At 46.5% G+C, this 13384-nt stretch overlaps 1 protein-coding gene across 1 annotated transcript in view; it reads right to left on the bottom strand.

Moving 5' to 3' along the window:
• The window catches only part of ELAPOR1 (endosome-lysosome associated apoptosis and autophagy regulator 1), a 514464-nt gene that overhangs the window by 223723 nt on the left and 277357 nt on the right, over positions 1-13384 (bottom strand). Inside the window, exons 6-7 of the mRNA XM_083173204.1 lie at positions 9593-9698; positions 9163-9312 (exon numbers count right to left, since the gene is read on the bottom strand). Coding sequence (XP_083029330.1) covers positions 9163-9312; positions 9593-9698 — 256 coding nt within the window. The remainder of the gene's footprint in view (positions 1-9162; positions 9313-9592; positions 9699-13384) is intronic.

Here is a 13384-nt window from a genome sequence, read left to right as displayed (position 1 = left end):
TTGCTTATCTTTACCATATAGAAGTAATACTAAATGGGTATCTGGGCTGATCATAGAGTGACTCGTGATAGACAGTCATATGGTCGACAGTCAAAAGGTTGACAGGGTCAAAAGGTCAACAGTCAAAAGGTCGACAGGGTTTCAAGGGCGACACACAATAGGTCGACATGAAAAAGGTCAAACAGCATTTTTTTTACAACATTTCCAGCCAACATGTGCTGACAGGCTGTATTTCATACCCTACCATCCACTAGGGCGTGGAGGTAGAATAAAATAGTGTGCAGCTAGGAACCGAGCCCGAAGCATGGCGAGCGCAGCAAGCCATGCGAGGGGACACGGTACACTTAGCCAGTGCCCATGTCGACCATGTAGACACCCTAAAAATATTAAAAAGTCATGTCGACCTTTTTCCATGTTGATCACTAAGGCCCTTATTCTGGTCGGTGCGGATATATCCGCGTGCGTTCGGCCCGCCGATGTTTTGTGTCTGCGCATGTGCAGAGGCGTCTCTGCGCATGTGCGAGCGGGGCGTACGGCCAAATCCCGCATGATATGTGAACACTCCGAACAGGGGGTGGAGAGGGGCGTGAAGGGCTATTTGGGCTCATTACCATATGCATACGCCCCGCGTTTCATGGGCGTTCCCATGCAAACGCTGGGCGTACGTATGGTAATGCGGCCGTGACGCACGTGTAGGGGGCGGACATATGCCATCGCCGGATGTCAGCTGCCCGCCCAGATCCCTGCTTTTGCATGGAAAAATGTCCGTGTGGTCTGAGGTTGCGGGAGCTGGTGGAGCACTCGGTTCTGCATTCGATGGTCTGCGACCATCGAATGATGGGGGAGGTTCCCTTAGATGGAGGAGGCGTATTCCGTGAAAAATACACGTGCGGTCCGTTCGGCCAGCTTCTTACCGCGTACGGACGGAGTTGGCTATCCGTATGGAAGGCGGGGTTTCGCACGCACGGTCCTGGCCGCATAATCGGATCTGGCCGCACCGATCAGAATAAGGGCCTAAATGATCCTGAGTATTAGCATAAGCAAAATATTGTTGTGGAAAAGTTTATTTAAATTTTTTGGGACTTTTTCATGCTTTACCATCCACGTGGACTCTGATTAGGAATCGTAAAGTGTGCTGAGTGCAACCGCATCGGTGCCAAACACACGGTTTTTGGGGGCCCGTGTTCTCAGGTTGACATTGCTACAAAACAGCTAAAAAACTCATGTCCAACTTTTAACATATCAACTTTTTTTATGTTAACCTTTTGCTTATGTTAACCTTTTGCTTATGTTGACCTTTTGCTTAGGTTGACCTTTTTATCATTGTTGGCCTTTGCATGTTGACCTTTTTGTGTCAACCTAATGACTGTAGTATAAAATACTGTAGTATAAAATTTGCTGATTCTCCCAGTTGATACTTTACCTTACCAAAATTGCCACTGGCGACAGCATGGTTAATCCTCCAAACTTCGTTACACTAATGATGATGTCATCCAATAAGTATCAGTGCAGAGAACCACAGAGAAGTCTGTACCACCTGTCAGCCTGTAACTTCTACTCGCTTTTTTTGTGATCAGATAGGGGAGAGCTATTGGCCAAAATGGGTTTCTAGAATCATGGGGCTCCTTAAGCAACTGAACTCATACATAAAGATTGGCAATGAAAAAATATGAGTGCAGGGCTTCAGTACACTCTGAATCATGGGGTGCAAACTGTTGTTCAAGGAATACACTGTTATTGTGGGATCTACTGACTTTGGGTTACCCTCGGAATGTGGTGTGCAACCTATGTATCAAGGGATACACTAAGTAAGGGGTACCATATGTGTATACTGTACACTGTGGATAAGGCTTGTGGTACACAGTGAGTGTGGGTAACTCTGTGGATCAGGGGGTTACACTGATTGTGGAGCACCTTGTAAATGTGTGTGGTGAACTGTACATCAGTGGGTATACAAAGTGTTTGGTGTCCTGTGAGGGTGGGGTGCAGTTTTTATATTCGGGGGTACACTAAGTGTGGAGTAACCTGTCAGTGTGAGGTGCACTATGCATACCTCCCAACATGACCCTCTCCAGAAGGGACACAATGCTCTGTTTCTGGACTTTCCTCTGAATGTATGATTGCTATCACCTGTGCTATACAGGGTAATTGATAAGAAGGGTGTTTTTCAACACAGGTGATGGCAGTTATTCATTCAGAGGGAAGTTCAGAAACAGAGCATTGTGTCGCTCCTGGAGAGGGTCATGTTGGGAGGTATGCATAGTGCACCTCACACTGACAGGTTACTCCACACTTAGTGTACCCCTGAATATAAAAACTGCACCCCACCCTCACAGGATACCAAACACTTTGTATACCTCGGACTGGCCATCTGGCACTTCTGGCAAATGCCAGAAGGGCTGATGGCCTTGTGGGCCGATTTTGTGCATCCATTTCTCATGCGCTTTCAGCATTGCCTCCTGGGCTTCACTGTGATGAGCGCGGGGCGACCATGTCATTTACATATTGACGTCATGACGCTGCAGTGTCATGATGCAACCACACCCAGGGCATGGGCCTATGGGCTGCAGCTGTTGGGGGAGGGAAGGCATTCCCCTCACCTTGCTGGTCGCTGGAGAGAATAGCCTCATAGCGGCATTAGTCCGGAGCCCCTTGCCCCTTACCTGATAGTCTAGTATCAGGCTCCCATCCTGCTTCCTCCTGCTCTCTTTCCTACATGAGGACAGACAGCAGTGAGTAACCAGTGTGCCCGGCTCCTGCCGCAACCCCCTCACTGACAGCGGCAATCCGCCTGCCCTCCCTGCTCACATCAAGCAGTAGCAGCGTTGCAGTGATCCTGTATGCCGTGCTTGGACCTGACTCCCAATAGTAATCAGGGACCCATTTATTCCACAGTCATTTCTGCCTGTAACAATGGCAGTGGCTGAATCACTCTCTCCCATTTGATCAGAGAGCTCTGTCAATTAACGGGACAACAAAATTTATTTGGTCTCTACCTGCATTACATACGACAGGAGGGTAATATTGGTCACTCAGTTATATAGCTTATTTACTGCTGCTTTTTTATATTAAAAATGATCAACTATGAGTTGATAAAACAGTGATATATTAGGTATTAAGTATTGTCTTATAGAAGAAATGATGAGGCCTGTGTGGCCACAGAAGATGGGCCTGTGTGGTAAAAATGAAAGGGACCATTAGGTCCCAGTCCGGCCCTGCTGGAGAGGGTCATGTTCGGAGTTATGACTATGTGGATAAGGGGTACAGTGAATGTGGGGTACACTCCATCACAGGTAATGAGGCGGAACACTGTGACCAAAAAAAGTACAGGAAACTGTGCTACATATAAAGAAACAGTGTATGACATAAAAATGTGCAATTTAGTATATGGAAATGCATAAAAGAATCAAAAACCAATTGAAACAATGAAGCAATAATAATAATAAAATTATTTAAAATACTGCAAATCAATACATTAGATACAATACATTAATGTACTCAGTACATTAGACATGAGTGTATGGATAGTCACCCTTCTTGTGTTATCCACCAGTACTGGGGAAGTCCTTTTGGTTATGAAATTGTAATATCCAGTAAATGGGAGGTGGGAGTCTCTTCCTCTCCTTTGCCAAAATGGAACCGGGTCTATTAGGAGGTGGCGTTCCTCCAAAGGTGGTGCTGCCGCGGTGAGTTTGAAGAGATCCAAGCCACTTACTTCGATGGTTGTGGTATTAACCTCCGCTGGAAAAGGTGGTGCCGGGCAGAATGGGTGGCTTATCCAATGATGCAGTGAATCAGTGGAGAAACAAAACACTAAGAGACACCTTGGCCCCAAGCTTTCTAAAAACCGATGTTCCCGAAATTCCCCAAAGAGATAAATGGCAAAACAGTTTGCATCCCCTATGCTGGGAACATGAAAGGGCTGCATTACGGCATATTGAAGTGTATTATGATGTAATAAACAGATGTAACATGCTAGACAAGCGTGGGTTCTAAAACCAACTATATAAAATCTGTGATATTCTATCTAATGAAATGGAACGCTGAGTACCCGACTGTGACATACTTCCGTGCGGTCCACAGTCATATCCATGCGGTCCAAATACCGGAAACTCCACATTGGCCTCCCGAAGCGGCTGGACAAAGACGTCACTCGCGTAAACAGGAAGTACGCGATGGACAACTGCATTTCAACGCCCGGAAGCCACCCGCTGACCGGACTTCCGGGAATGCAGTGTTACACATTAGGGTTTTTTAATATCTTCCGACTTTTATATTTAATCGGCGAATATGCGCATAAGTAAGTCTGCCTCCTGACATTGAATATGTATATTTGTTTATATGTTTTAATATGTATTTTTAATGTTACAATTAACACAAGCACAAACAGGTGTATGACATCACCCTCCATTAGTAGGGTATTTTAACCCGGACTCCAGACAGATCAAGACATCCTTAAAAAAGCTGCTTTTTGCGGCAAAACGCGTACAGTCTTGAAAAACTGATTCACTGCATCATTGGATAAGCCACCCATTCTGCCCACTAACACATGGGCACCACTTTTTCCAGCGGAGGTTAATACTACAACCATCGAATTAAGTGGCTTGGATCTCTTCAAACTCACCTCGGCAACACCACCTTTGGAGGAACGCCACCTCCTAATAGACCCGGTTCCATTTTGGCAAAGGAGAGGAAGAGACTCCCACCTCCCATTTACTGGATATTACAATTTCATAACCAAAAGGACTTCCCCAGTACTGGTGGACCACACAAGAAGGGTGACTATCCATACACTCATGTCTAATGTACTAAGTGATCATTGATTTGCAGTATTTTAAATAATTTTATTATTATTATTATTATTGCTTCATTGTTTATATTTGTTTTTGATTTTTTATGCATTTCCATATATTAAATTGCACATTTTTATGTCATACACTGTTTCTTTATATGTAGCCCAGTTTACACTTCCTGTACTTTTTTGTTTATCATTGACTCATTATTTCATAACTGCTGCTTGGGTATAGGCATACTCATATCAAAGCACCAGTCACGATATCTTGATATCAAAACCCCTCTGGAACACTGTGACCGCATATTATATGCTTATTCTATAGTGACATGCAGAGCTCTCATCTTCCTGCTCCCTTGAGATTAGCTGTTAGTGACTCTTCCCAGTCACAGATCAATGGCAGGGAATGCATTGACAAGTTTCATTGCCAGATTTAAACACACACATAATGTATATGAACCTGATGGTTCATGTGGACATTATACAAGGTACAGCAGTATATGAATGGTTGCCTACGTGACTCTGTTCCTGGACTTCCCTGGTAATGTATGATTACCATCACCTGTAGTGAGGGATACGGTCATTGGGTCACCAACATGTTGGTCGTCAGTCATAAGGTCGACATGCATTTAGGTCAACATGCAGGAAGGTGGACAGGGTCATTAGGTCGACATGGGCTAGGTCAACAGTCAAAATGTCAACATGGGGTTTTTCTTGCATTTTTTTTGAGCTGACATGTGCCGACAGGCGGTATTTCATGACCTACCATCCACTAGAGTGTGGTGGGAGAATAAAATAGTGTGCCGAGCGTAGCAAGGCACCATGCCCGGAGCATGGCGAGCGCAGCGCTACGTTTCAGTGTCCATGTCGACATCCATGACAAAAAAATTGTGAAAACCCAATGTCAACCTAATTACTGGTGACCCACACCCTGTGGTGAGCTAGGTAATTAAGAACACAGGTGTTTCACCACAGGTGATGGCAATCATACATTACCAGGGAAGTACAGGAACAGAGCATTTTCTCCCTGAAGGAGAGGGTCAGGTAGGCAACCATGAGTATATGTTGTAAATATCTTAATTATATGCTAATAATTTTTATAATCAAAACGATGGAGTATACTCAGGGCTGGTGTAAGACTTCTCAGCACCGTAGGCACCTACTGCCCCCCCCTCTCCATACTGCCATCAATACCCACTTTTCGGAATGGCAGGGAGGCTCCCAAAAATTGGGTGGTCCACCCAGCCCACGGGAAGGTGGGAAAGTCCCTTGCTTTCCCTGGAGACCTCCCTTTGCCATTCACAATAGAGTACAAGGAGGAGGGGACAGAAATGTAGGAAAGTATGGTCTTAGAAGAAGGTTCCACAGCAGCCACCTCCATTAAGTACAACAAAGGCCCTCATGGACATTCTTGATTTCTTTGATAGGCAGACTTTGTGGCACCTAGGCAGCTGCCTAATGGTAAAGCCGTCCCTGAGTATGCTGGCTTTGGGAATCCATCATTTGATCAACCAGGTGCTGTGGAGAGCTGCTCTCCCATGCAAAATCCTTCTCTAGCAGCAGTTCTCTCAGAGCTCCTGTGGACCCAGAGCAGCTGCAGCAAACTCAACAGATTATCCCTCTTCTCAAGGCTTAACTTCTTTATAAACCACAGTAAATGTCCCTAGGCCAGTGGCATAACTAACATTTTTGCACCCCCCCTCCCGCCGATATTGACATCGCCCCCCCCCCCCATAGCCCCAAAGTAAAGTTAAGCACCCCCTTAGCCCTCTGCATGCCGCCGCATTCCTGGTCCGGCACCGCAGATATTCTGGCTCTGTCTCCTGCAGTTCTAATGAAAATTACACAGCAGACAGTTTTTATGGATGCTAGAGGAGGCCACCGCCGCCTCCTCTAAAATATCGAAAAAAACTGTCTGCTGTATGGGGGCAGCCATTTTGTCGTGCAATTTTTCATTAGAACTGCAGGAGACTGACCCAGGAGGATATCTGCGGTGCCGGACCTGGAATACGGCGGCGGTGCGGGTGGCTCTCAGCAGGCGCTGGGAGACTGTCTACCCTGATGGCGCCCCGCTGGCACTTGCTCCCCCAAGCAGCCGCGGTGGCTGCCATACGGTAGCTATGCCACCGCCCTTGGCAGATTCCGGCATCTACCAATACATCCTTTTTTCAGGGTCCATGACATTACAACTATTTACAATTTAGGATTATGCTTACTTTCACAAAAAAAGAAGGTACTTATGTAGTATCTGGGCTGCCGATTTTTTGATTGTATGCCTTAAGTTAAAGCATACAATCAGATGCGATGCGATATCGCATCGCATCGCATACGACCATATCGCATGCGATGCGATGACCCGATTTTTCCATAGGATTCAATGTTAAAATGGACTGAGTCCATTTTAACATGGAATTCAATGGGAAAAAGGGGTCCTTTTCATACCCCTACTATCCAAGTGGGCATGGAGTTGGATATAAACCTGTGGCGAGCGTAGCGAGCCACCGAGCCCGAAGCGTGGCGAGCGAAGCGAGCCCCGCGAGGGGACGGTATTCTGTGTCCCCTCGCGGGGCTCGCTACGCTCGCCACGCTTCGGGCTCGGTGGCTCGCTACGCTCGCCACAGGTTTATATCCAACTCCATGCCCACTTGGATAGTAGGGGTATGAAAAGGACCCCTTTTCCCATTGAATTCTATGTTAAAATGGACAGAGTCCATTTTAACATTGAATCCTATGGAAAAATCGGGTCCATCGCATCGCATCGCATGCGATATGGTCGGGTGCGATGCGATGCAATGGACCCGATTTCAAAATCGGCAGCCCAGTTACTACATAAGTACCAAAAAGAATAATGGCTTACTAGTTAAAAGCTTGTCAAAATGACAGCTTTTGCATTGAACTTTCACTTTAAACTGTGAAAGTTTTAGTTTTAATTTGAGCTGTGACAGTTTTAGCCCACAAACTCTCCACTCCACCCCCCAGTACCAATCTGCACCTAGATCCAATCAGTCTTCACAGCTCTCTCTCTCTCCAGCAAGTTTGAAACAGATCAGTGTCCCTGCAAATAAATCTTTCACTTTCTGATTTGGTCCACCTAGGGAACTTTTTACCCTTTATCTCAAAATATATTAAGATATGCCGCTGTTACCCCTTGATTTGTACCACACACAACCATACATGGTAATCATCATCATCATCATCATCAATGGTTGCCAGGCTGTGGACCAGATGCACTAAGCTTCAAAAGTGATAAATTGGAGAGTGATAACCAGCCAGCCAATCAGCTCCTGCATGCCATGTCACTGACTGTGTTTGAAAAATGTCAAGCAGGAGCTGATTGGTTGGTTGTTTTTCACTCTCCATTTTATCACTTTTGAAGTTTAGTGCATCTGGTAGTGTGAGTTATAGCCATTAATAATGTGATGTCCAGGCAACTATTAGTGTCAGTATTTAAAGATGATATAGTAACAGTCTGTGCAATTTTTTTCCTGGGGTAATGGATGGTCGTGCTGACAAAACACACCCGGGCATTAATATAGATTCATATACATGCCTGGCTGTTTCTCGGCAGTACGAACGTCCATTAACCACAGGATTTCAATTTTTACCCCATTTTTGGTAATTTACTCCTAGTGGTTAGTGCCGGTACTTTACCTCTTAGTGGTGAGAAGTAGTATATATATATATATATATATATATATATATATATATATATATATATATATATATATATGTATATATATATATATATATATATATATATATATATATATATATATATATATATATATATATATATATATACAATATTCTGTGGGAAACGCACACTTTCCAATGTAATTCAGGCAGGGGTTCAAGGTCTGAACAAATAGATATAGTAAGCCAGCCAGAGAGACCCTCAGTCTCCTGGAACGACAGGACCAGCACACCCTTATATTAGATGCAAAAAGTGTATTTATTGAAGCATCGTGTCAATCATCATCAAAGAGATAAAAATTCATCATACTTAGCAGTGACTGGCCAAGGACTGAAGACAGCAGCATACAATCATGCACAAGTGCCCTGACGGGCCGTTTCGGTAAGTACCTTTCTCAAAGGGCCCTTGAGAAAGGTACTTACCGAAACGGCCCGTCAGGGCACTTGTGCATGATTGTATGCTGCTGTCTTCAGTCCTTGGCCAGTCACTGCTAAGTATGATGAATTTTTATCTCTTTGATGATGATTGACACGATGCTTCAATAAATACACTTTTTGCATCTAATATAAGGGTGTGCTGGTCCTGTCGTTCCAGGAGACTGAGGGTCTCTCTGGCTGGCTTACTATATATATATATATATATATAGATGTGCAGATTATTCATGTACTCAATATACCTGAATACTTATCAGATTCACAGGGTATGCAGGAGGAAGCCCCACGGTTTGAAAATGTGTTTTCAGGACAGAGTTTACAGGTTGAAGCTCCGCTGGTGGGTGCAAATGTGCCAGGCTTGCATGGGAAACATTCTGATGTATATGCAGCACCTGTTAATAAGAAATGTCAAATTAGTCTGTTCAATCTGAGATGGACAGGGGTGTCTGTAATAAGAGATGAAGGGGTATCATATTAGCTGCAGTAAATTACCATGGCTAATGGATCCCCCACTACTATGCAAGTAACACATGAGTGATAACACATGGGTTCAGGATCACATCCTGGAAGACATGTATTATAATCCAAAAACAGGTCATTTACAGCATGGTAAAAATGGGCTATAATTGGATAGCCCAATAATACAAAATCTGATCGAATCATAATGTATACCTGTAATTAGTATGTTTCTCAATAACACCGGTTTAGGAGCCATTTGTCCCATATAAAATGCTGCTGTTCTCCAGGACAGTACATTAGTTCCTTTGGTGAGCTGTACCTGATGAAACATAGACATTAGACATTATCAGTCACAAAATACATCAGTTGACAGTTAAGGCAAATATCTGTACCAATTGTAGCTTTTCAAAGTAGTTTTACCAGCTATAGCCTACTGTTCTATATTGTGGTGACTCCTTTTACTGGGGAGCCAAAGAAAGCATAGGAAGACTTGCCAGACAATGAAGCTGCTAACTATCAGAAAGCAGGGGGTACAGCACAGGGATTTACAGACTGGGCCCTCACCCCAGCTATGATAGAAGCTGGATGCAGCCAGAAAGTAAAACTGCTTTGCAGGTGATGGAGATTGTAGCCTTAGACAAATGTGTGCATACTTTGAGTCCAGAGATGCAGCCCTCCAGTGGCGTAAGAGGGTGCAGGGGATGCAACTGCTATGGGGCCCGGGAGCTTGAGGGTGCCCGAGAACCTAGCAGACAGTTCCCTGCACCCTTTATATTATTTTTCCATTTATTGCCCCCTTCCCCTACCCATTAGAACCTGGGGCTCCTCCCTGCCTGACCTTTGCTCTAGCAGGAGAGGGGACCCATCGTCGGCTAGATGGGTACTTGAGAGCAGGCGGCCTAGCGGTGGTGGCTGTGGCAGCTAGATGGGGATCAGGCTGGAGAGAAGGAGACCCAGCAGCAGCATTCAGTGGAGGAGCAGAAGTCCCCGCGGCAGCGGCCCTTAGCGTGGGGACAGTGGCGTAACTATCGTCACGCAGCCCCCGCGGTGGCGGGGAGGCGCTGAGGGTATGTGGGCGCCGGGGGGGCTGCGGGACGATAGTTACTCACTGTTTGCCTTCTGCCGCGGCGCCGGTGGTTTTATTTGTAGTGCACCGGGTCCCAGCTCTCCCGAGTCCCGGCAGCCGCAGCGCTGTTCTAATACAAAAAGGTGACACTTGGAAAATGGCTGCCCCCATACCGCAGACAGTTTTTCGTCTGCAGTATGGGGGCAGCCATTTTCCAAGTGTCACTTTTTCATTAGCAGCAGTAACGGGAGAGCCGCCCGGGACCCGGCGCAGACGGATGCGGCCACGCCGGCCAGAGGTAACACACATACACACAAACACGTCACACATACATACAAACACACACACACAGAAACACAACCCCCCTCCCCCCCGCCGTACCCCGGCTCCGCTCCATTTTTTTTTTACCGGGGGGGCGCCTCCTGCATTGTCGGCAGGGGGGCGCAGAAAATCTAGTTACGCCGCTGCGTGGGGACCACAAAAGTGGCAGCAGTGGCACTGTGCGGGGGAGCTGAAGTCCCGGCGGCAGCAGCACTGACCAGGGCAGCTGAAGTCCTGGCGGCAGCGACACTGACCTGGGCAGCTAAAGTCCCAGTGGCAGGGACCCTTAGCTGGGGGAACTGAAGAGGCGGCGGCAGCGGCACTGAGCGGGGGAGGAGAAGACCCGGCAGCAGCGGTCTTGAACTTAGGAGCATGGACCAGGTCTCCTTTGGAGTTGCTGTTGAGGAGACCCAACCTTAAAGGTACACATCATTTTTGTCACGAACCTGGGTGTTTCTTCTTCTGTTTCCCAGTTTCTACATGGTCCTTCAGTATGCTCTGCCTGGCTTCATTCAGCCTGCACATAGGCTGCAATCACTGTGTGTGTGTGAACTATGGTCAGCTCTCCTTAATGACACACCTGTGAGACTTCTCTAGCCCAGGTTCTGACAGCTGTAACCCCTTAGCTCCCTGCTAGCAGATGTTCAGCATTTATCCATTTGAACTCTCACTGAATTACAACTTTGATTATGCTCTGCATCAGCACTTTGGTGTCTGGATCTCAAAGCCAGGATTCCCTGTGCGTGTTAGGAGTTAGGCTTTAGTGTTTTACGGCCTACTAGGCCTCTCTCCGCTTCTAAGCCTACCTGGAGTACTGACATCACAGGATCTGATCACCTGACCATGAACTCTCCAATGCTGTGACTCTCTCTGTATCACCTGTCTCCAGATATCCATCAGCTGGGTATAAATACAGAGAGACCTGGGACTCCAAGGAGGTCAGTTCCTCAAGTCACACAGATCAGTGTGAGCTTGGTATCTGTGCCTCCAGTGTGGAATAACTGACCTCCCTGGTTCATAGTTACCAGTATCCTGTGCCCCACCTGCATCCGATACCTGTGCCCCACCTGCATTTGGCACCTGTGCCCCACCTGCATTTGGCACCTGTGCCCCACCTGCAACCAGCATCTGTGTGTTCCGTGCTTCCAGCACCAGTACACCACCTGACGTCCGGTCCAGTATTCCAGGTCAACCAGTCCGGTTTCCAGTCATATCCTGTATCCAGCCAGTCCAGTCGTTTCCAGTATCCGATCTGATACAGTCCTATTAATATCTTGTCTCATCCATAGAACACTAATAACTCATACTATTTTGTCATTCTACTATACATTCATCATCCTGCTTCCAATACCAACTCCCTGGTGATCCAGTGGTCAGGATACGGCACTCTCTGCTGAAGCCCGGGTACGATTCCCGGTCAGGGATTGATCTCTGCCTCTTTGCCTGTTTTCCACCCTCTTGCAAAGACTTCACACACACACGCCGGGTTCACAAACTCATAGCTATGACAATTTTACTGTATGTGGGGGCAGTGAAGATACAGTAGGGTAAATTAGGATGTACAATATGTCTTTCACAGACTGGTTCTCCCTCCCCCCTCCCCTCCAGCAACCACCCTCCTTTAGCTCTCTCTCCTACTGTATATTTTCCCTTCACCCCAGTGCCTCTTCTCCTCCTCACTCTCTCCTATTTTTCTCCATCTATGCTCCCACTCCATATCCATCTCTTCTTTTCTCTCTCCCTTGCTCCCCCCCTCTCCCCTGCACTTCCTCACTTTCCCTCCTGTCTTTTTCTCCATCTATGCACCCCAAACCCCCTCCATCACCCTCCTCTTCCCCCATCCTCCTACACCCCTTACCTCTCACTCTAGCACTCCCTTACTTACATTCTTTATTTTCTCGATCATGTGCTCCCCCTCCATTTACCCCTCTCTCTATCCTCTGCTCTGTATTTCTCCCTCCTCTGCTCTCCACACCCCCTTCCACTCTCCTTTAAGCTCCCCTTCACTCTCTTTTTCCTCTTTTTCTCCATCCTGTGCTGTTTCCCCTCACTGTTTCTTTTGCCTCCTAAAGGGCATTATAGTGACAATTAGGGGGAGGGGGGCCCATTTCCAGAGTTCTAGTTACGTCCCTGCAGCCCTGGGTACTGCACCAGAATCATCAGTCGCTGGATGCATTGGCTTACTCTATAGATAGAGCGGTATGAAACTGTCATTAATATGGGTAGAACCCCTCATTTTGAAAAGAAGGGCCTCGCAGAGGAGCATAAAGAAAACCCTATAAAGTGATATAAATGTGGTGAACCAGGTCATGTGAGGCGAACTTGTCCAAAAAGAATTAAACCAAGCACTGCCAGTTTTGGACCAGTTTTCCCAAATTGCCTGTACCATGGTACCTCTGACTAAGCAACCTTCCCTATTCTGGGAAACTAATGTTAGGGGGCTACGAATTTCCTGCCTTAGTAGATACTGGCAGTGAGTTGACACGGTACTTATGTAGTATCTGGGCTGCCGATTTTCTGATTGTATGCCTTACCTTAAGGCATACAATCAGATGTGATTCAACGTGATTTTCGGCAAAATCGCATCGAATCGCTTGCGATGCGAGGCGATATTGCAT

Source organism: Crinia signifera, chromosome 2, assembly GCF_055691185.1.
Source record: "Crinia signifera chromosome 2, ASM5569118v1, whole genome shotgun sequence".
NCBI lineage: Eukaryota > Metazoa > Chordata > Amphibia > Anura > Myobatrachidae > Crinia > Crinia signifera.
This window is presented reverse-complemented; position numbering and strand designations above follow the sequence as displayed.